At 54.4% G+C, this 21,289-nt stretch overlaps 2 protein-coding genes across 7 annotated transcripts in view; one reads left to right on the top strand and one right to left on the bottom strand.

The window, feature by feature from the left end:
• Positions 1-8,088, top strand: part of ACAD9 (acyl-CoA dehydrogenase family member 9) — a 59,569-nt gene extending 51,481 nt beyond the window's left edge. For 2 of the 6 annotated variants that reach the window (XM_060161038.1, XM_060161041.1), the window contains 11 exons: positions 633-708; positions 2,138-2,208; positions 2,461-2,580; positions 3,163-3,291; positions 4,977-5,056; positions 5,623-5,749; positions 5,942-6,019; positions 6,523-6,651; positions 7,257-7,329; positions 7,415-7,536; positions 7,690-8,088. In XM_060161038.1, the coding sequence (XP_060017021.1) occupies positions 633-708; positions 2,138-2,208; positions 2,461-2,580; positions 3,163-3,291; positions 4,977-5,056; positions 5,623-5,749; positions 5,942-6,019; positions 6,523-6,651; positions 7,257-7,329; positions 7,415-7,536; positions 7,690-7,716 (1,032 nt within the window). In that variant the 3' untranslated portion in view covers positions 7,717-8,088. The other 4 variants (XR_009542682.1, XR_009542683.1, XM_060161039.1 and 1 more) reach the window with 4 other exon arrangements.
• A 474-nt stretch (positions 8,089-8,562) lies between these two features.
• The window catches only part of LOC132527653 (uncharacterized protein FLJ43738-like), a 172,926-nt gene continuing 160,199 nt past the window's right edge, over positions 8,563-21,289 (bottom strand). The window contains exons 4-6 of the mRNA XM_060163568.1: positions 9,618-9,837; positions 9,404-9,545; positions 8,563-8,621 (exon numbers count right to left, since the gene is read on the bottom strand). Coding sequence (XP_060019551.1) covers positions 8,563-8,621; positions 9,404-9,545; positions 9,618-9,837 — 421 coding nt within the window. The remainder of the gene's footprint in view (positions 8,622-9,403; positions 9,546-9,617; positions 9,838-21,289) is intronic.

The following is a 21,289-nucleotide window of genomic DNA, read 5'->3' as shown; positions in this document are numbered from 1 at the left end:
CAGTGTGTGTGCTTGCCGTCGGCTTTAGGGAGAAAGTTGGGGTTGGAAGAGGGGCGTGAGGCTGACAAAACTCCTTAGCTAGGGTCATTACTGTAGGCACTGCGGGGGGAGGAGCGCGTCACGTCTGTGAAAGGGACTGGCTCAGTGCAGGGTGCACGGGCGTGCATGTCAGGCAGCTGCGTGCTCTGTCTGTGACTGGCTCACCACTTGGAACCTCTGGCTCTTCATCTGTGAAAGGAGGACCCTGACGCTGAAGCGTTGCTGGGAAAGTGAGGAGTTGGCAGTGGGTACCCAGCCCGTCTTAGTTTCTGCTCTCTTCCCCTGAGGCTGAGGGAAGTGGCCACTTCCTTTAGAATAAGGGTGTCCCATTTCTTTTTTTGGGGGGGGGTGCCTTCAGGGATGTTTGTGAGAGCATCTCAGTGACAGATTGCCTGGTTCTGAGGCGTTGGGACTGTTCTCTCCCGGCCCGGGGAGGGTTGGCAGGATGGTTAACTCCATCTGGATGCTGCCTGTTGTCTTCCGGAAAGCTTTTGGTAAGAGCAGATGAGCACTGTTGCGGTCTGTCCCCTTCAGCCCTCTGGGGCCCTCAGCTTTCCCAGCTGGACCCGCGCTGAGCCCTCCTCTCTCTGCAGGTGGCCATGAACATCCTCAACAGCGGGCGGTTCAGCATGGGCAGTGCCGTGGCTGGGATGCTCAAGAAACTGATTGGTACGTAAGTCAGGGACAGCAGCCCTTTGCGGCAGACTTGCCCCTGGTGCCCCTGCCTGCTCCGGCCCAGGGGCTCTGCCACGTCCCTGGGCGGGCGGGCCAGCGCTGAGCCAGGCCGCTGACAGCCAGTCCTGTCCAAGTCTAGGATCAGGGCTTCAAGTTAGACTGAAGGGTGCACTGAGGCTGCCCCTGAAGGGCTAGTGTTGAGGTTTCAACACGCACAGGATGGGGGAGGCGGGGGACCTTCTGGTGGAGGTAGAGAGGGGTGGCTGCTCTGCCTGCTGAGTGAACACCTGAATGTGGGCTGGACACCGAAAAGCCTGAGCACTGGTTGTCTGTGGATGACTCTGCACAGTGGGTGAGCCGCGGGGTCAGCTTGGGGACCCTGGTCCCTCAGCCTTTGGATTGTCCCTTTCCTCTTTTATGGGCACTGAACCCTAGACTTCCCTTTGCCAGTGAAGTTAAAACAGCCTGATAGGGGTTTTGGGGGGCACGGAACGTCACTGCCATCTTTGCTTTGTGCGAGGGACCACAGGGACATGCAGGGCCCTGGCTGTGGTGCGGGTGTACCCGGGGCCAGCTCCCCACTGGGTGCTCAGGAAGCTGCTCAGAGTTCAGGGCAGAGTTCGTTTATAGACAAAGGGACGGACGCTCAGAGCGGGGGAGTGATTTGCCCGAGACCACACTCCCCGATCAGACTGCGAGCTCAGGGCTTGTCTCCCTCTGCTAAGCTTCCCCCAAGGCCCTGAGCCCATCTGGACTGTGCTTCCTTGTCTGGAAAACTCAATGCAAGGGCTTCACTCTCGTGGTCAGTCTGTCCCCAGAGAATGTAGAGCCCCTGAGATCGCAAGGCCCAGAAATGGGGGAATGTGGGAGCCTGTCCACCCTGGGTGTCTACCGTGCGAGCCCACTGTGAGAGTGGGTTACGCGTGAATGTCCGTGGGGAGTGTTGGGAGAGTGCTGGCCGCAGGGAGGGGGTCCGCTGTGGGCACGTGCGCGCCTGCAGGGCTGGCGCGGAAGCCACAGGCCACCCTCCTGCTGCCAGATGGACACATGTGCCGGGTGTGAGCCTGCTTCTCTGTGCAGGGCGTCCCGTGGCCTTTGCTGTCTCTCTGAGGTCAATAGTGTTGATGAGGGCAGGGAGACCACGTGGCCCAGGCTCGGCTGCTAAGAGCGAGAGTTGGGTCCAGACGTGTCTGACTGGCTCCTGATCCTGCTCTGCCTCCACCCTGGGTGCCACTCAGAGGGGACAGTCACTCCTGAACCTGGAGATGTTGGAAGGCAGGACTCTCATTTTCAGGGTGTCGGTCTCAGCAGACCCGCTCCTCGTAGATCCTGCCTGAGTGTTTGAAGGGTGGTGACGATAGACTGAGGAAATCGTTTTAAGACAGCCGGAAAATTGTTCTTTGATAACTCTGCTCCTCTTCAGAGATGACCGCCGAGTACGCCTGCACGAGGAAACAGTTCAACAGGAACCTCAGCGAGTTTGGCTTGATTCAGGTATGGAGGGTCAAGCACCGCACGGGCTGACTCTACCTCGTGGGCATTGAAAGTGTGCTTGGGGCACTGTACTGCCGACTCCTGGGCGGTGATTCGGGGAGAAGATGAGCACGTGGCCCCTTTTACGAGTGCCGGGCCTTGGTGCTCTTGGGCACTGGGCCTGGTCTGAATTGCCTTCTCTGCTGCTCGGCAGGTTTGGGTCTCAGCACAGGCAGATTCTTTCTTGATTGTGTATTTTTCTGAACGCTCCAGGAGAAGTTTGCCCTGATGGCTCAGAAGGCTTACGTGATGGAAAGTATGGCCTACCTCACTGCGGGGATGCTGGACCAGCCGGGCTTCCCTGACTGCTCCATCGAGGCCGCCATGGTGAAGGTAACCCCACGCACAGCGTGCCTGCCGTCTTCCTCCTTAGTTTGTCGCTGCTTAGGTATTTACGAGGTACCCACCGTGCCAGGCACCCCTGGGATGCAGCCGGGGAGAGCAGAGTAGCGTAGGAGCAGCAGCAGAGGACAGCGTCCAGCTTACGAGAGGCCAGTGTCTCCCAGCAAGCTGCTGGTGATGACAGCAAAAGAAGAGGATACACACTGTGTATTGTAACTTCCTGTCTTCCTAACAAAGCAGCTGGGCTTCCTTGGGAAGGACTGTGCTGTCCTGAGTCTGTGGTCTTCCTGCATTTTGGTATCAAAACTTCCTTTCATGAAATAGCTGGTGGAGGCAAACAGCACAGAGTTCCCTGTGCTTCTGTCTTGTTTTGGGGAGGGGGGTCAGTTTTTGGCCACCAGTGAGACGTGACAGTCAGGGCTCCTACCTGGGTCGTCTCATCCCAAAGCCCAGTCCTCCGCGTGGAGCTCCCACCCCGTCCGCAGCCACCTGGCCCCGAGGCAGAGGGTCCTCCTCCTGAAGGGGCTTTGGGGCTGACGGCCCCATGCTGACCTCGCCCCGGGTCCACGGCAGGTGTTCAGCTCCGAGGCCGCCTGGCAGTGTGTGAGCGAGGCGCTCCAGGTCCTCGGGGGCTCAGGCTACATGAGGGACTACCCGTACGAGCGCATCCTGCGCGACAGCCGCATCCTGCTCATCTTCGAGGTGAGTGCGCCGCCCGCCAGGCTCTCGGCCCCGCCCCGCTCTGCTGTGGACCCCAGAGCCTCGTGGTCCTGGCGCCAGGCCGCAGAGCCCAGGCCGGCTGGCGCGTCCTCTCGCTCGACCGCCCGCAGGTGTCCGCCTGGGAGGCCGGGGTGCAGCCTCCAGTGCCCATTCCAGGTGATGAGGCAGCTGGCAGGGTCACCCCAAGGGCGTTCCCCGGCGCCTCTGATGTTGGGAGTTCACAGGCTGGGAGCAGGGAGGAAAGGGCATTGGGACCCCAGAGTCGCCTTTGGGGCGCTACTGGTCTGGTCGTGCAGCCTGGCTGAGAGAGGACGACTCCAGAACACCAGTGTGGTGAGGGGCTGGGGTCTCAGGAAGGAGCGCACTTGGCCTTGGGGGCAGAGAGGGCAGGGGAGTGGCGTGTGCCAGGTCCTGACGGGACCGTACCTGCTGGCACCAGGTAAACGGAGCAGCGGCCGGTCCTGCTCGGCGGGGCTGGGCTATTGGTGGGGCAGGGTGGGCAGGGCAGAGGGGCTGGGCAGGAAGGCCAGAGAGTAGCCAGCCATGGAAGCCTATTTGGATCGTACTGTGAGGGCCGGGAAGCAGTAACAAAGTTTGGAGCAGAGAATGGCTTGCTTGCGTTCGCGACCCTGGAAATGCCCCAGGCCTGCCCAGGGCGTAGGTGGCAGTGGTGCGGCCGGCAGCTGTGGAGGGAGGCCGGCCAGGATTCCAGGCTGGGCACAGGCGTGCAGAGGCAGACCCTGGGACCAGTGCGAGGCTGGGCGCCTGGGGGGCTCCCCTTCCAGGGGAGAGACCGCATTGGCTGCTAGTGTCCCCTGTGTCCTCTCCCTTAGTGGACAGGGCGCGGCCAGCCCGAGGCCCCAGGGACAGGTCCCACCTCACGACCCTGCTGCCCCAGGCCTGCCTCTCCCAAGGCCCCTCCCCTTGGCCCGGGTGAGTGCAGTCCTCTGTGGCTGGTGGGGTGGTCAGCACGGGTTCAGGGGCTCTGAGGGGTGCAGGGCCCTCAGCGTGAAGCCAAGACCACCCGGGACGGGCCTGGGTCAGCCTGGAGTTCTCCCTGCTGCCACTTCTGCTCCCACGGAGTCTCCGTCCGTGGCGCGGCCTGGCGGTGTGCCCCAGTCCAGCCCCGCCTCTCTGACTCTCAGCACCACTGTGCACGAGCCCCCTGGTCTGCGTCCCCGAGGTCACGTGGCTCACGGTTGGGGGGGTGCCCAGGGGTGGCAGCAGGGAAGAGGTAGCCCCCGGGGTGTTGGCACCTGGCACTGTGGTGCAGCCACCTGCTTCCCGAGGAGCCGGGCCTGGACTGAGCTAGTAGTGGGTCCACTAAGGACTTGTGTCCTGGGTACTAGTACCCTTCACTTCTTTTAAGGGGGCTGTTTCTCTGCTCAAAAGAAGTAAAATCGGAAGCTTGGAAAAAGGAATGACTCATGCACAGTCGGTCATGGGATGGGGTAGGTCCCAGAGGGAGGCCGCCACCATCTGGTCAGCCCCAACTTGTCCCGTGGAAGCAGTAGCCCACGTGTTGCCCTGGCCCCCGGTCACAGCCCTGCTCCCAGCTGCTTCTGAAGAGTGAGCGGGATGCAGCAGGGCCTAGCCAGTCACACACGCGGCACTGCTAGGGCTGCCCTGACGTGGGCAGCCTTTGACCTGGATAATGTTGGCCACAGGGAACCAACGAGATTCTCCGGATGTACATCGCCCTGACAGGCTTGCAGCATGCCGGCCGCATCCTGACTGCAAGGGTCAAGTAGGTACCGCGTCCACCGTCTGCCCCTCGGGTCCACCCTGCCCAGCAGAGGCCTGTCCCAGGGCAGCCAGAGAAGGGCGCTGCCTCATCCGTAGACCAGGCGTGCAGCCTGGCAGGGCTCAGTTGGCTCACAGGCTGGCTGGAGGGAGGGAAGCCGCCAGGGCCCTGCCCTCCTCCCCGGCAGCTCCCGTCTAGAACCGGGGCAAGGAGAGACACCAGCTCCAAGGCCAACACAGGACTGGTTTCCTCTCCTGCCCCCACCCTGGGGCCAGGACAGTGAGTAGTCCCTGCCGGCGCCCAGGCATGGCTGGCCCAGAGGACTTCTCAGGCTCTCGGGGAGAGAATAACCTGGAAGCAGGTGTGACCCGGGTGTCCCCTCGGGCTGTACAGGAGACGGCTGCTCCCTGACGAACTGTCCAGGTCCTGGGTTGGCCCCTCTGGCTTTGCATAGTCAGGGAGCTTTTGCCCGGGTTCCCTAGAGCTGCTGGCATGGAGGCGGGGCCGTGTTGCTGGGCAGCAGGAGCCGGCTGCAGGGCCTCCGCTTACAGAGCCTGGGTTCTCTGCAGGCAGCTTAAACAGGGCAATGTGACCACCATCATGGAGACTGTCAGCCGGAGGGTTCGGGACTCCCTGGGCCGAACTGTGGACCTTGGGCTGACAGGGAAGCTCGGAGCCGTGCACCCCAGCATGGAGGTGAGTGGGTCCAGCCAGGGGTATCCCCTTCCCAGAGGGGGCGTGGTGGGGGCACCGGGGAGGACCAGGCAGTCCGAGGGTCACCAGGTGCCTTCTCCACCCTGTCACGGTGGAGAACAGCCAAGCCTGGCAGCAGGGCCTGGGCACCACGGGAGGGCGGTGCTGAGCGGAATCCTCCCCCCGGCCCCCCAGGACAGTGCCCACAAGCTCGAGCAGAACGTGCACTACTTCAGCCGCACGGTGGAGACCCTGCTGCTTCGCTTTGGCAAGGTACCTGGGGGCAGCGAAGCGGGCCGGCATCTGTGAGATGACATTTTGCCAAGCGTGGGGACCAGGCCTAGAAATCTTGGTCACCTTGGAGGGCTGGGGAAGCAGGGCTGGCTGTGGCTGCCTGCCCTGGGGACCACTCAGCTAGCTGGGGAGCGTGGGGGGAGCCCCTGCTGGGTGGGCACCTTCTAGGTGACCAGAGGCTCCCTGGAGCCGGGAGGGGCAGCCCCACCTGGACCTTACTCTTAGGCCCTGATCTGTGTTTCTTGCATCCAAAGGTGGTAATAAGCACTGGCCGGTGGTCTCGGCCCGGCTTCTGGGACATGGTCTTGTCTTGACTCCTGCCCAGATCTGGACAGAGCTAAGGGAAAACCCGAAGGGAAGGCAGTGTTAGCCCTGCTCCCCCGGGTGTAGGGAGAGGCTCAGAGATGAGCAAGGGTGGGCCTGGAAGAGTGTGTTGGAGTCGTGTCCGGGTGGCCAGTCTCCACCCTGCCCTCTGTTCCCAGACCATCGTGGAGGAGCAGTTGGTCTTGAAGCGCGTGGCCAACATCCTCATCAACCTGTACGGGATGACGGCCGTGCTGTCGCGCGCCAGCCGCTCCATGCGCGTGGGGCTCCAGAACCACGACCATGAGGTGGGCCCGCCCCTCCCCCCGCACAGGCAGCCTCCCTGCAGGGGTCCCCCTGCTGCACTTTAATGAGGCTGGGTAGTGGGGAAGGGAGGGGCTGGGCGCGTCCAGGGCTGTGTCCCGGGGGTCAGGGTGAGCACGGGTCCACGCCAGCTGACCCAGAAATGGGTGGGGTTGCCAAGTTGTGTCCGTGGCCATAGCTGGTGCGCTCAGCTCCCATGGGCGGGTCTGTGCTGTTCAGGACACAGGGCCACTGCCCTTCACCTTCCTGCCTGGGGGCGGGGAGGGGGAGTGAGTGTCGAACCCGAAGCCCAGCGCCCTCGCCCCTTGTGCCAGCGGGCGGGTGCGGTCTGAGCACCTGCTGCGCGCACGCCCGCAGTCTTGCCGCGCACCATGCCTGCGGGGATCGGGTCACTTGCCCTGGGGACAGAGCTGGTTTGGCTCACGGCTGCCATGGCTTCTGAGCCAGGCCACCTGACTCTGGTCCAGCTGCCCGCTTTGGCTGACCGAGTTCTTTGAAGCTCAGAGGTCAGGCTCCAGGCCGGGCGGCGCTAAGGCCCAGCGATCCCAGGGTCCTCAGCAGTCATCCTCTCGGACTTTGGTTCTGGCAGGTTCTGTTGGCCAACATCTTCTGCACGGAAGCTTACTACCAGAATCTCTTCGCTCTGTCTCAGCTGGACAAGTGTAAGTGGGCGGCTCAGGTTGGGGGAGAGTGGGGGCGTGGGACTGATGCCAGGTGAGAGCCTCTTGGGGGGACCCCTGTACCCAGCTGACCTGCGGAGGGAGGAGCGCGGGACTCCACGCAACTCTGAGCACTGGCACCCCACACCCACCGTGCTGACGCGGCTGTCACCGCCTGCAGAGGGGATGATGAAATGGCTTCTCCAGCAGGTGGGGTTGCCAGGGGGCAGCCCACAATCACTTCCTGGGGACGGGGCTGCCACCTTCAGGGCTCCTTCACACCGGAGGGCTGACTTCGTGATAACAGGAATTGCTGGAACATTTTTTTCCAAAGATCACCTACTCTTCCTCTTTCCCTCCCAGATTCTCCAGAAAATCTCGATGAACTGATCAAGAAAGTGTCCCAGCAGGTCCTAGAGAAGCGAGCCTACGTCTGTGCCCACCCTCTGGACTGGACGTCCTGAAGCAGGGGGACAGCATCCCTGCTGCTGTCTGCCTGACACACGCCTTCCAGAAGGTAGAGAACTTGCTTTATTACAAGCTGACCAAGTTCTCTGACGGGCTTTCTCCAGGCCCCCGTGGGCACTATTGCCTGACACGATCCCGGGCTCTGAGCCGACACGGGGAGAGCGCGGAGCTGCTGAGACTCGCCTCACCGGGAGGCTTCGGGGTGGAAGCTGGCCTGGGGTGGTAGGGCCGCGTCTCAGCAGGGTGGCCATTTCTGCCAGACCACACGTTCTCCAAGAAACAGCTTGAAAACCACGTATGTGTCATTCTTTAAGCTAGGAGCCAAAGGAAGGACAGTTTGCGTTTCCCCTTCTAGTGTTTGCTGCACTGGTCACCTGTTTCCTCAGAGCCAGCCTCACGACCTCTTGACCCTGCGCTCCCCCCTGTGGTGGTGGCTTCCAGGGCCCTTTGTCCTCATGTGTGAGAAGAGGGCTCCAGGAGCAGAGGGGCAGGTGCCCGGGCCATGGTGCCGTGCGGGTTTGGTCCTGCGCAGGTGATGTTGCTGCTGCCTGACAGCAGGTGCTGCTCCTAGCTGGTGCTTCTCTGCCACTTGACAAGGACGAGCAGCATCTTCCGGCGGCACAGACGGGCCTCTACACACCTGCCCTGGTGTGCTCACCTGGCAGGCTTCCTGCTCGGGCGGTTCCCAGTGCTTTGCCCATCACAGGCCTTGCCTTGAGGCGGCCAGGCTTTGGTCCTGGGAGGAGGAGCCGTCATCCACCTGCGGGGCTAGGCCTGCTGCCGGCGTTCTGACAGCTCATCTTCCCGATGACACCGCAGCTTCTTTGCTGGCGTAGATGGAGAGGTCATGGCTTCTCACCTGGTGCCAGGACAGCAGTCTGCGGGGAGCTGTTCTCACCCATGTGTCTTCAGGTGTGCGCCCTGGGGCTGGGAAGGGCCGGAGCAGCGAGCCTGCTGTCCCAGAGCCTGGGGCCTCTACTGAAGGGAGGTGGCACTGCCCAGAGGAGGGGAGTAGACCAGTTTCAGCAGCTTGTCAGCACGTCCTCCGGTTTCACAGAGCTGTTACCAGCAGCCCTTAGGAGTCAGGGAAGGAAAGCACTCCACCGTTTATCCAGTCTAGCTTTCTGGGCAAGGGGTCTGTGGCCAGATCAACTCACCGCTCTTTCTCCCTGAAGATTCTGGTTCTGTTAATTCACAGGTTTGGTTCTCTACCTATAAATGATTTCTGGTCCCTCTTCACAAACGGGGGATGAAGAAGACTTGGAGGGGTGGTGTGGCCAGGCCCCCACCCGCCCCCACAGGTGACAACCAGCTGTGTCTGGGAGCCGGAAGGGCCCAGCAGCGCCCAGAGCCTGCCGAGGCTGGTCATGGGTAACACAGTGTGAAGCCTGAAAGCCCTTAGCCCTACCTTCCAAGGCCTCCCTTTCATAGAAACCAAGCCCAGAGCGGTGGCGGGACCTGCCCCCCCCCCCCATCACACAGCAAGTGAATCCAGCTGGAACCAGAAGTTCCGGCCAGCCTGCGCTCTGAAGCCAGCCCCCCGCCAAATCCTGATTTCCCAGCCCAGGAGTGTGGCTGCTAAAACAGAACGGGTGCCGCCCACAGTTACCTGTCCCGGGCTTTGGCGCGGGAGGGGCCGGCGGCGGCTGTGTGTACAGATCCAAGTCCTGGGGGCGCCGGTCCCAGCCCCTGCTCTCTCGGTGCAGCACTGGCTCCAGTATGTTAGCAAACAGCGCTTTCTCCCTCCACTCCTACATTGGGGGGCAGCAGGTCAGGGGGAGGCCCCTGCGGACGCCCACCGGAGACCCACTCCCGCCACCCACCTCTGTGACGGCACCGAGGGGTGGCAGCCCCAGGTGATGTGTCCTGCCCGTGCTGTGAAGACCGGTCACTTGGAACCCGTTGGGTGTGAGCCAGGCGTCACGGGACTTCCTCTCGGCTTTTCTCTTCTCCTCTGAATCCTGAGGCTCCACTGTGGCTGACAGGTAGCTCTGGGAGTGCGTGAGTCTCCTCCTCGGCTCCTGGAAATGCGAGCAGACGTGGCTAGATGGGCTGACAGCAGACCTCGGTGGGGCTGACCGGCTGCCAGTCTTGGGGGCAGGATGCTGGCTCCTGGCCGTGCAGGGTGCATGCTGGTTACCAGAGCCAGGCAGCAGCCCAGTGAGGGCCACGTCCCTCGAGGAGCGAAAAAGCTGAACCCTCCTATATTTTCATGGGAATGTACATTGGCAAAAGCCACCATAAAGGACAGTATCGAAGCTCCTAACAAAAGGAAAAGGAGCCCAGCCCCAGGAGCACTCCTGGGCATGTATCTGGAGAAACCCATAATTGGAAATGAACCAGGCGCCCCACAGTTATAGTTCCAACAGCCAGGACACAGAGACAACCAAAATGTCCACCAACAGATGACTGGATACAGACAATATGGTACATATATACAATGGACTATTACTCAGCCATAAACAACAATGAAATAATGCTATAGGCAGCACCATACATGGACCTGGGATAATCATACAGTAAGTGAAGTGAGTCAGAGGAAGACGAATAGCATATGATATCAGTTATACCTAGGACTGAACACTAGACACACATGAACACAGAATGAACACCGTGTAACACACAGTGTTACAAAACAGCAACACACTTACTTGGAAAACGAACGTAGGGCTCACAAAAAGGAAAAGTAGAGGCAAAGGATAAATTAGGAGGTCGACCTTCATGTACACACAAGCATATATATATGTGTGTGTGTGTGTGTGTCTATATATATGTGCATATGTCTATGTGTGTGTGTGTGAATATATATATATATATACACATTTGATGGATAATCAACATGGACCTCCTGTAAAGCAAAGGGAACTCTGTTCAACGTTCAGCAATAACCTATATGTGAAAAGTATTCGAAATAGAATAGATACACGAATATCAATAAGTGAATCAACTTGCTGTACACCTACACCAAACACCACACTGTAAATTACCCCTACCGCAACATACCATAAGAATTACACTGAAAATGAACGCAAAAGGACAGAAATGGGTACACTTTTCGCCTCCCGCCTCGGTGATATTCGCTGGTGTCACATCCCCGCAGCCTGAGCAGCCTGGGGTCCCAAGGGTGCACTGAGGTGGAGCCGAGAGACGTGAAGAGGACGTGCCTGCAAATGCAGCCCCTTAGAGCTGTCGTGTCTCTTCCTTTCCGGGGGGAACCAAACCTTCAGAACCTAGGTGGGCCTTCCGAGAGCTAAAAGGAGGCCAAGTGCACCCCAACCATGGGGGACCATCGAGGCTGCAGGGGATTCAAACCGTGACCGAGCCTCCACGGCTGCTGCTGGTGGGCTTCCCACATCCGGCCTCCTTGCCAGGAGTCACCCCACCTACACACCGCAGCACCCGCAGCTTTAGCCAGGGTTTGGACTTTTCGGGGGCGTGAAGCTTAACAGGGAAGAGGTGGTGACACACAAGCCCTTGGGTGTGGCCTCTGGCACCTTCCCCTCTAATTCACAGCCCAGTAAGATGACTCTTCCTAACGCTTTTGGTTGCCAACAAACTAGAGCTGGCCACGAAGAAATGCTGCCGCCTTGTGGACGTTTCGCGGAACAACAACTTTACAACCGGTGCTTCAGGGCACCTAATACTCACAGAGCCTGTGGGGCTTTTAATAACACGTGTCTTCAAAAATGACCTGGGTTAGGTAACCGAAAACACATTCGAAAAACACAGACTTTCAAGAAGCCAAATTTCAGGAGGGAGAGTTTACTCACACTGTTTAAAAAGAAAAACCCCGACCACGACAGGAAGCAGAAAGTCGCTGATTATCCGAGAAATGCATATCAAAAATCTAAAGTGGCATCATCTCGCAGCAGGCGGTATGGCCAGCATCAAAAAGTCTACAAACAATCGATGGGGAATGAGCGTGGAGAAAAGGGAACCTTCCAACTCGGTGAGTGGAAATGTACATTGGTGACCGCCACTAGAAAGCACTGTATCCCAGTTCCTAGAAAACTAAGGAGAGAGCGACCCTATACTACTGCAGGCCCACTCCTGGGCGCTACTCCGGAAAATCCATAATTCAAAAAGACACAAGCACCCCAACGTTAACTGCAGCACTATTTACAATCGCCAAGACACACAAACAAGTAGTCCAGCGAGTGATGAATACATAAACAGGAGGTCCTACGTGTATACAAGGAGCTGTTACTCAGCCAGCAAAAAGAATGAAATAATGCCATCAGAAGCAACATGGATGGACCTGGGATGCCCAAACACTGAGTGAAGTCAGACAGACAGAGGAGGACCCATAGCATATAATATCACTTATAACAGGAAGGGAAACATACATACAACTGAACTAGTATACCAAACAGAAACAGAGTCACCGACTTTCAGATTAAAGCTAAGGTTACCAAAAAGAAAGTGGGGTAGGAGATATAAGTTAGGCGTTTCACATGAACACATACACAGAAAAATACCTATAAACATATATATATATATATATATATATATATATATATACATATTAAAAAAACACACACTCGACAAGGACTACTGTACAACACCAGGACCTCTATTCAACGTTCTGCAATAACCTATACGGAAAAGGAATCCGAAAAATAGTAGCTGTATTACATGTGTAACTCAATCAGCTTGCTGTACACTACACCAATCCCAACTTTGGAAATCAACTCTAGTACAACATACCATCAGAATTAAGCTGAAAAAGAAAGTAAAAGGAAAGAAATGGGCATGCTTTTCGCCTCGGGCCCCGGTGATAGGCGCTGGTGTCACATCCCAGCAGGCTGAGCAGCCTGGGGTCCCAAGGGTGCACTGAGGTGGAGCCGAGAGACGTGAAGAGGACGTGCCTGCAAATGCAGCCCCTTAGAGCTGTCGTGTCTCTTCCTTTCTGGGGGGAACCAAACCTTCAGAACCTAGGTGGGCCTTCCGAGAGCTAAAAGGAAGCCAAGTGCACCCCAACCATGGGGGACCATCTAGGCTGCAGGAGATTCAAACCGTGACCGAGCCTCCACGGCTGCTGCTGGTGGGCTTCCCACATCCGGCCTCCTTGCCAGGAGTCACCCCACCTACACACCGCAGCACCCGCAGCTTTAGCCAGGGTTTGGACTTTTCGGGGGCGTGAAGCTTAACAGGGAAGAGGTGGTGACACACAAGCCCTTGGGTGTGGCCTCTGGCACCTTCCCCTCTAATTCACAGCCCAGTAAGATGACTCTTCCTAACGCTTTTGGTTGCCAACAAACTAGAGCTGGCCACGAAGAAATGCTGCCGCCTTGTGGACGTTTCCCGTAACAACAACTTTACAACCGGTGCTTAAGGGCACATCATATTCAGGAAGCCTGTGGGGCTTTTAACGACACGTGTGCTCAAAAATCACCTGGGTTAGGCAACCGAAAAATAAATTAGAAACACACACACCCTCAAAAAGCCAAATTTGAAGAGGGAAAGTTTACTCACACTGTTTAAAATAAAAAAATACACACCACGACAAGATGCATATCACTCATTATTTGACAAATGCCAATCCAACGTGTAACGAGGCGTCGCCTCACAGCGGGAAGAATGGCCAGCATCAAAAAGTCTACAAACAATCGATGGGGAATGAGCGTGGAGAAAAGGGAACCTTCCAACTCGGTGAGTGGAAATGTACATTGGTGACCGCCACTAGAAAGCACTGTATCCCAGGTCCTAGAAAACTAAAGAGAGAGCGACCCTATACTTCTGCACGCCCACTCCTGGGCATTACTCGGGAAAATGCATAAGTCAGAAAGACACAAGCACCCCAACGTTCTTTGCGGCACTATTTACAAACGCCAAGACACACAAACAAGTAGTCCAGCGAGTGATGAATACATAAACAGCAGGTCCTACGTGTATACAAGGGACCGTTACTCAGCCAGGATAAAGGATGAAATAATGCCATCAGAAGCAACATGGATGGACCCGGGATGCCCAAACACTGAGTGAAGTCAGTCAGACAGAGGAGGACCCACAGCATATAATATCACTTATAGGAGGAAGGGAAACATACACACAACTGAACTAGTTTACTAAACAGAAAGAGAGTCACCGACTTTCTCAATAAACCTAGGGTTACCAAAAAGAAAGTGGGGTAGGAGATATAAGTTAGGCGGTTCACATGAACACATACACAGAAAAATACCTATAAACATATATATAAAACACGCACTCGACAAGGACTACTGTACAACACCAGGACCTCTATTCAACGTTCTGCAATAACCTATACGGAAAAGGAATCCGAAAAATAGTAGCTGTATTACATGTGTAACTCAATCAGCTTGCTGTACACTACACCAAACCCCACTTTGGAAATCAACTCTAGTACAACATACCATCAGAATTAAGCTGAAAAAGAAAGTAAAAGGAAAGAAATGGGCATGCTTTTCGCCTCGGGCCCCGGTGATAGGCGCTGGTGTCACATCCCAGCAGGCTGAGCAGCCTGGGGTCCCAAGGGTGCACTGAGGTGGAGCCGAGAGACGTGAAGAGGACGTGCCTGCAAATGCAGCCCCTTAGAGCTGTCGTGTCTCTTCCTTTCTGGGGGGAACCAAACCTTCAGAACCTAGGTGGGCCTTCCGAGAGCTAAAAGGAAGCCAAGTGCACCCCAACCATGGGGGACCATCGAGGCTGCAGGGGATTCAAACCGTGACCGAGCCTCCACGGCTGCTGCTGGTGGGCTTCCCACATCCGGCCTCCTTGCCAGGAGTCACCCCACCTACACACCGCAGCACCCGCAGCTTTAGCCAGGGTTTGGACTTTTCGGGGGCGTGAAGCTTAACAGGGAAGAGGTGGTGACACACAAGCCCTTGGGTGTGGCCTCTGGCACCTTCCCCTCTAATTCACAGCCCAGTAAGATGACTCTTCCTAACGCTTTTGGTTGCCAACAAACTAGAGCTGGCCACGAAGAAATGCTGCCGCCTTGTGGACGTTTCGCGGAACAACAACTTTACAACCGGTGCTTCAGGGCACCTAATACTCACAGAGCCTGTGGGGCTTTTAATAACACGTGTCTTCAAAAATGACCTGGGTTAGGTAACCGAAAACACATTCGAAAAACACAGACTTTCAAGAAGCCAAATTTCAGGAGGGAGAGTTTACTCACACTGTTTAAAAAGAAAAACCCCGACCACGACAGGAAGCAGAAAGTCGCTGATTATCCGAGAAATGCATATCAAAAATCTAAAGTGGCATCATCTCGCAGCAGGCGGTATGGCCAGCATCAAAAAGTCTACAAACAATCGATGGGGAATGAGCGTGGAGAAAAGGGAACCTTCCAACTCGGTGAGTGGAAATGTACATTGGTGACCGCCACTAGAAAGCACTGTATCCCAGTTCCTAGAAAACTAAGGAGAGAGCGACCCTATACTACTGCAGGCCCACTCCTGGGCGCTACTCCGGAAAATCCATAATTCAAAAAGACACAAGCACCCCAACGTTAACTGCAGCACTATTTACAATCGCCAAGACACACAAACAAGTAGTCCAGCGAGTGATGAATACATAAACAGGAGGTCCTACGTGTATACAAGGAGCTGTTACTCAGCCAGCAAAAAGAATGAAATAATGCCATCAGAAGCAACATGGATGGACCTGGGATGCCCAAACACTGAGTGAAGTCAGACAGACAGAGGAGGACCCATAGCATATAATATCACTTATAACAGGAAGGGAAACATACATACAACTGAACTAGTATACCAAACAGAAACAGAGTCACCGACTTTCAGATTAAAGCTAAGGTTACCAAAAAGAAAGTGGGGTAGGAGATATAAGTTAGGCGTTTCACATGAACACATACACAGAAAAATACCTATAAACATATATATATATATATATATATATATATATACACATATTAAAAAAACACACACTCGACAAGGACTACTGTACAACACCAGGACCTCTATTCAACGTTCTGCAATAACCTATACGGAAAAGGAATCCGAAAAATAGTAGCTGTATTACATGTGTAACTCAATCAGCTTGCTGTACACTACACCAATCCCAACTTTGGAAATCAACTCTAGTACAACATACCATCAGAATTAAGCTGAAAAAGAAAGTAAAAGGAAAGAAATGGGCATGCTTTTCGCCTCGGGCCCCGGTGATAGGCGCTGGTGTCACATCCCAGCAGGCTGAGCAGCCTGGGGTCCCAAGGGTGCACTGAGGTGGAGCCGAGAGACGTGAAGAGGACGTGCCTGCAAATGCAGCCCCTTAGAGCTGTCGTGTCTCTTCCTTTCTGGGGGGAACCAAACCTTCAGAACCTAGATGGGCCTTCCGAGAGCTAAAAGGAAGCCAAGTGCACCCCAACCATGGGGGACCATCTAGGCTGCAGGAGATTCAAACCGTGACCGAGCCTCCACGGCTGCTGCTGGTGGGCTTCCCACATCCGGCCTCCTTGCCAGGAGTCACCCCACCTACACACCGCAGCACCCGCAGCTTTAGCCAGGGTTTGGACTTTTCGGGGGCGTGAAGCTTAACAGGGAAGAGGTGGTGACACACAAGCCCTTGGGTGTGGCCTCTGGCACCTTCCCCTCTAATTCACAGCCCAGTAAGATGACTCTTCCTAACGCTTTTGGTTGCCAACAAACTAGAGCTGGCCACGAAGAAATGCTGCCGCCTTGTGGACGTTTCCCGTAACAACAACTTTACAACCGGTGCTTAAGGGCACATCATATTCAGGAAGCCTGTGGGGCTTTTAACGACACGTGTGCTCAAAAATCACCTGGGTTAGGCAACCGAAAAATAAATTAGAAACACACACACCCTCAAAAAGCCAAATTTGAAGAGGGAAAGTTTACTCACACTGTTTAAAATAAAAAAATACACACCACGACAAGATGCATATCACTCATTATTTGACAAATGCCAATCCAACGTGTAACGAGGCGTCGCCTCACAGCGGGAAGAATGGCCAGCATCAAAAAGTCTACAAACAATCGATGGGGAATGAGCGTGGAGAAAAGGGAACCTTCCAACTCGGTGAGTGGAAATGTACATTGGTGACCGCCACTAGAAAGCACTGTATCCCAGGTCCTAGAAAACTAAAGAGAGAGCGACCCTATACTTCTGCACGCCCACTCCTGGGCATTACTCGGGAAAATGCATAAGTCAGAAAGACACAAGCACCCCAACGTTCTTTGCGGCACTATTTACAAACGCCAAGACACACAAACAAGTAGTCCAGCGAGTGATGAATACATAAACAGCAGGTCCTACGTGTATACAAGGGACCGTTACTCAGCCAGGATAAAGGATGAAATAATGCCATCAGAAGCAACATGGATGGACCCGGGATGCCCAAACACTGAGTGAAGTCAGTCAGACAGAGGAGGACCCACAGCATATAATATCACTTATAGGAGGAAGGGAAACATACACACAACTGAACTAGTTTACTAAACAGAAAGAGAGTCACCGACTTTCTCAATAAACCTAGGGTTACCAAAAAGAAAGTGGGGTAGGAGATATAAGTTAGGCGGTTCACATGAACACATACACAGAAAAATACCTATAAACATATATATAAAACACGCACTCGACAAGGACTACTGTACAACACCAGGACCTCTATTCAACGTTCTGCAATAACCTATACGGAAAAGGAATCCGAAAAATAGTAGCTGTATTACATGTGTAACTCAATCAGCTTGCTGTACACTACACCAAACCCCACTTTGGAAATCAACTCTAGTACAACATACCATCAGAATTAAGCTGAAAAAGAAAGTAAAAGGAAAGAAATGGGCATGCTTTTCGCCTCGGGCCCCGGTGATAGGCGCTGGTGTCACATCCCAGCAGGCTGAGCAGCCTGGGGTCCCAAGGGTGCACTGAGGTGGAGCCGAGAGACGTGAAGAGGACGTGCCTGCAAATGCAGCCCCTTAGAGCTGTCGTGTCTCTTCCTTTCTGGGGGGAACCAAACCTTCAGAACCTAGGTGGGCCTTCTGAGAGCTAAAAGGAAGCCAAGTGCACCCCAACCATGGGGGACCATCGAGGCTGCAGGGGATTCAAACCGTGACCGAGCCTCCACGGCTGCTGCTGGTGGGCTTCCCACATCCGGCCTCCTTGCCAGGAGTCACCCCACCTACACACCGCAGCACCCGCAGCTTTAGCCAGGGTTTGGACTTTTCGGGGGCGTGAAGCTTAACAGGGAAGAGGTGGTGACACACAAGCCCTTGGGTGTGGCCTCTGGCACCTTCCCCTCTAATTCACAGCCCAGTAAGATGACTCTTCCTAACGCTTTTGGTTGCCAACAAACTAGAGCTGGCCACGAAGAAATGCTGCCGCCTTGTGGACGTTTCGCGGAACAACAACTTTACAACCGGTGCTTCAGGGCACCTAATACTCACAGAGCCTGTGGGGCTTTTAATAACACGTGTCTTCAAAAATGACCTGGGTTAGGTAACCGAAAACACATTCGAAAAACACAGACTTTCAAGAAGCCAAATTTCAGGAGGGAGAGTTTACTCACACTGTTTAAAAAGAAAAACCCCGACCACGACAGGAAGCAGAAAGTCGCTGATTATCCGAGAAATGCATATCAAAAATCTAAAGTGGCATCATCTCGCAGCAGGCGGTATGGCCAGCATCAAAAAGTCTACAAACAATCGATGGGGAATGAGCGTGGAGAAAAGGGAACCTTCCAACTCGGTGAGTGGAAATGTACATTGGTGACCGCCACTAGAAAGCACTGTATCCCAGTTCCTAGAAAACTAAGGAGAGAGCGACCCTATACTACTGCAGGCCCACTCCTGGGCGCTACTCCGGAAAATCCATAATTCAAAAAGACACAAGCACCCCAACGTTAACTGCAGCACTATTTACAATCGCCAAGACACACAAACAAGTAGTCCAGCGAGTGATGAATACATAAACAGGAGGTCCTACGTGTATACAAGGAGCTGTTACTCAGCCAGCAAAAAGAATGAAATAATGCCATCAGAAGCAACATGGATGGACCTGGGATGCCCAAACACTGAGTGAAGTCAGACAGACAGAGGAGGACCCATAGCATATAATATCACTTATAACAGGAAGGGAAACATACATACAACTGAACTAGTATACCAAACAGAAACAGAGTCACCGACTTTCAGATTAAAGCTAAGGTTACCAAAAAGAAAGTGGGGTAGGAGATATAAGTTAGGCGTTTCACATGAACACATACACAGAAAAATACCTATAAACATATATATATATATATATATATATACATATTAAAAAAACACACACTCGACAAGGACTACTGTACAACACCAGGACCTCTATTCAACGTTCTGCAATAACCTATACGGAAAAGGAATCCGAAAAATAGTAGCTGTATTACATGTGTAACTCAATCAGCTTGCTGTACACTACACCAATCCCAACTTTGGAAATCAACTCTAGTACAACATACCATCAGAATTAAGCTGAAAAAGAAAGTAAAAGGAAAGAAATGGGCATGCTTTTCGCCTCGGGCCCCGGTGATAGGCGCTGGTGTCACATCCCAGCAGGCTGAGCAGCCTGGGGTCCCAAGGGTGCACTGAGGTGGAGCCGAGAGACGTGAAGAGGACGTGCCTGCAAATGCAGCCCCTTAGAGCTGTCGTGTCTCTTCCTTTCTGGGGGGAACCAAACCTTCAGAACCTAGGTGGGCCTTCCGAGAGCTAAAAGGAAGCCAAGTGCACCCCAACCATGGGGGACCATCTAGGCTGCAGGAGATTCAAACCGTGACCGAGCCTCCACGGCTGCTGCTGGTGGGCTTCCCACATCCGGCCTCCTTGCCAGGAGTCACCCCACCTACACACCGCAGCACCCGCAGCTTTAGCCAGGGTTTGGACTTTTCGGGGGCGTGAAGCTTAACAGGGAAGAGGTGGTGACACACAAGCCCTTGGGTGTGGCCTCTGGCACCTTCCCCTCTAATTCACAGCCCAGTAAGATGACTCTTCCTAACGCTTTTGGTTGCCAACAAACTAGAGCTGGCCACGAAGAAATGCTGCCGCCTTGTGGACGTTTCCCGTAACAACAACTTTACAACCGGTGCTTAAGGGCACATCATATTCAGGAAGCCTGTGGGGCTTTTAACGACACGTGTGCTCAAAAATCACCTGGGTTAGGCAACCGAAAAATAAATTAGAAACACACACACCCTCAAAAAGCCAAATTTGAAGAGGGAAAGTTTACTCACACTGTTTAAAATAAAAAAATACACACCACGACAAGATGCATATCACTCATTATTTGACAAATGCCAATCCAACGTGTAACGAGGCGTCGCCTCACAGCGGGAAGAATGGCCAGCATCAAAAAGTCTACAAACAATCGATGGGGAATGAGCGTGGAGAAAAGGGAACCTTCCAACTCGGTGAGTGGAAATGTACATTGGTGACCGCCACTAGAAAGCACTGTATCCCAGGTCCTAGAAAACTAAAGAGAGAGCGACCCTATACTTCTGCACGCCCACTCCTGGGCATTACTCGGGAAAATGCATAAGTCAGAAAGACACAAGCACCCCAACGTTCTTTGCGGCACTATTTACAAACGCCAAGACACACAAACAAGTAGTCCAGCGAGTGATGAATACATAAACAGCAGGTCCTACGTGTATACAAGGGACCGTTACTCAGCCAGGATAAAGGATGAAATAATGCCATCAGAAGCAACATGGATGGACCCGGGATGCCCAAACACTGAGTGAAGTCAGTCAGACAGAGGAGGACCCACAGCATATAATATCACTTATAGGAGGAAGGGAAACATACACACAACTGAACTAGTTTACTAAACAGAAAGAGAGTCACCGACTTTCTCAATAAACCTAGGGTTACCAAAAAGAAAGTGGGGTAGGAGATATAAGTTAGGCGGTTCACATGAACACATACACAGAAAAATACCTATAAACATATATATAAAACACGCACTCGACAAGGACTACTGTACAACACCAGGACCTCTATTCAACGTTCTGCAATAACCTATACGGAAAAGGAATCCGAAAAATAGTAGCTGTATTACATGTGTAACTCAATCAGCTTGCTGTACACTACACCAAACCCCACTTTGGAAATCAACTCTAGTACAACATACCATCAGAATTAAGCTGAAAAAGAAAGTAAAAGGAAAGAAATGGGCATGCTTTTCGCCTCGGGCCCCGGTGATAGGCGCTGGTGTCACATCCCAGCAGGCTGAGCAGCCTGGGGTCCCAAGGGTGCACTGAGGTGGAGCCGAGAGACGTGAAGAGGACGTGCCTGCAAATGCAGCCCCTTAGAGCTGTCGTGTCTCTTCCTTTCTGGGGGGAACCAAACCTTCAGAACCTAGGTGGGCCTTCTGAGAGCTAAAAGGAAGCCAAGTGCACCCCAACCATGGGGGACCATCGAGGCTGCAGGGGATTCAAACCGTGACCGAGCCTCCACGGCTGCTGCTGGTGGGCTTCCCACATCCGGCCTCCTTGCCAGGAGTCACCCCACCTACACACCGC

The sequence above is a fragment of the Lagenorhynchus albirostris genome, chromosome 10 (assembly GCF_949774975.1).
Source record: "Lagenorhynchus albirostris chromosome 10, mLagAlb1.1, whole genome shotgun sequence".
Lineage (NCBI taxonomy): Eukaryota > Metazoa > Chordata > Mammalia > Artiodactyla > Delphinidae > Lagenorhynchus > Lagenorhynchus albirostris.
This window is presented reverse-complemented; position numbering and strand designations above follow the sequence as displayed.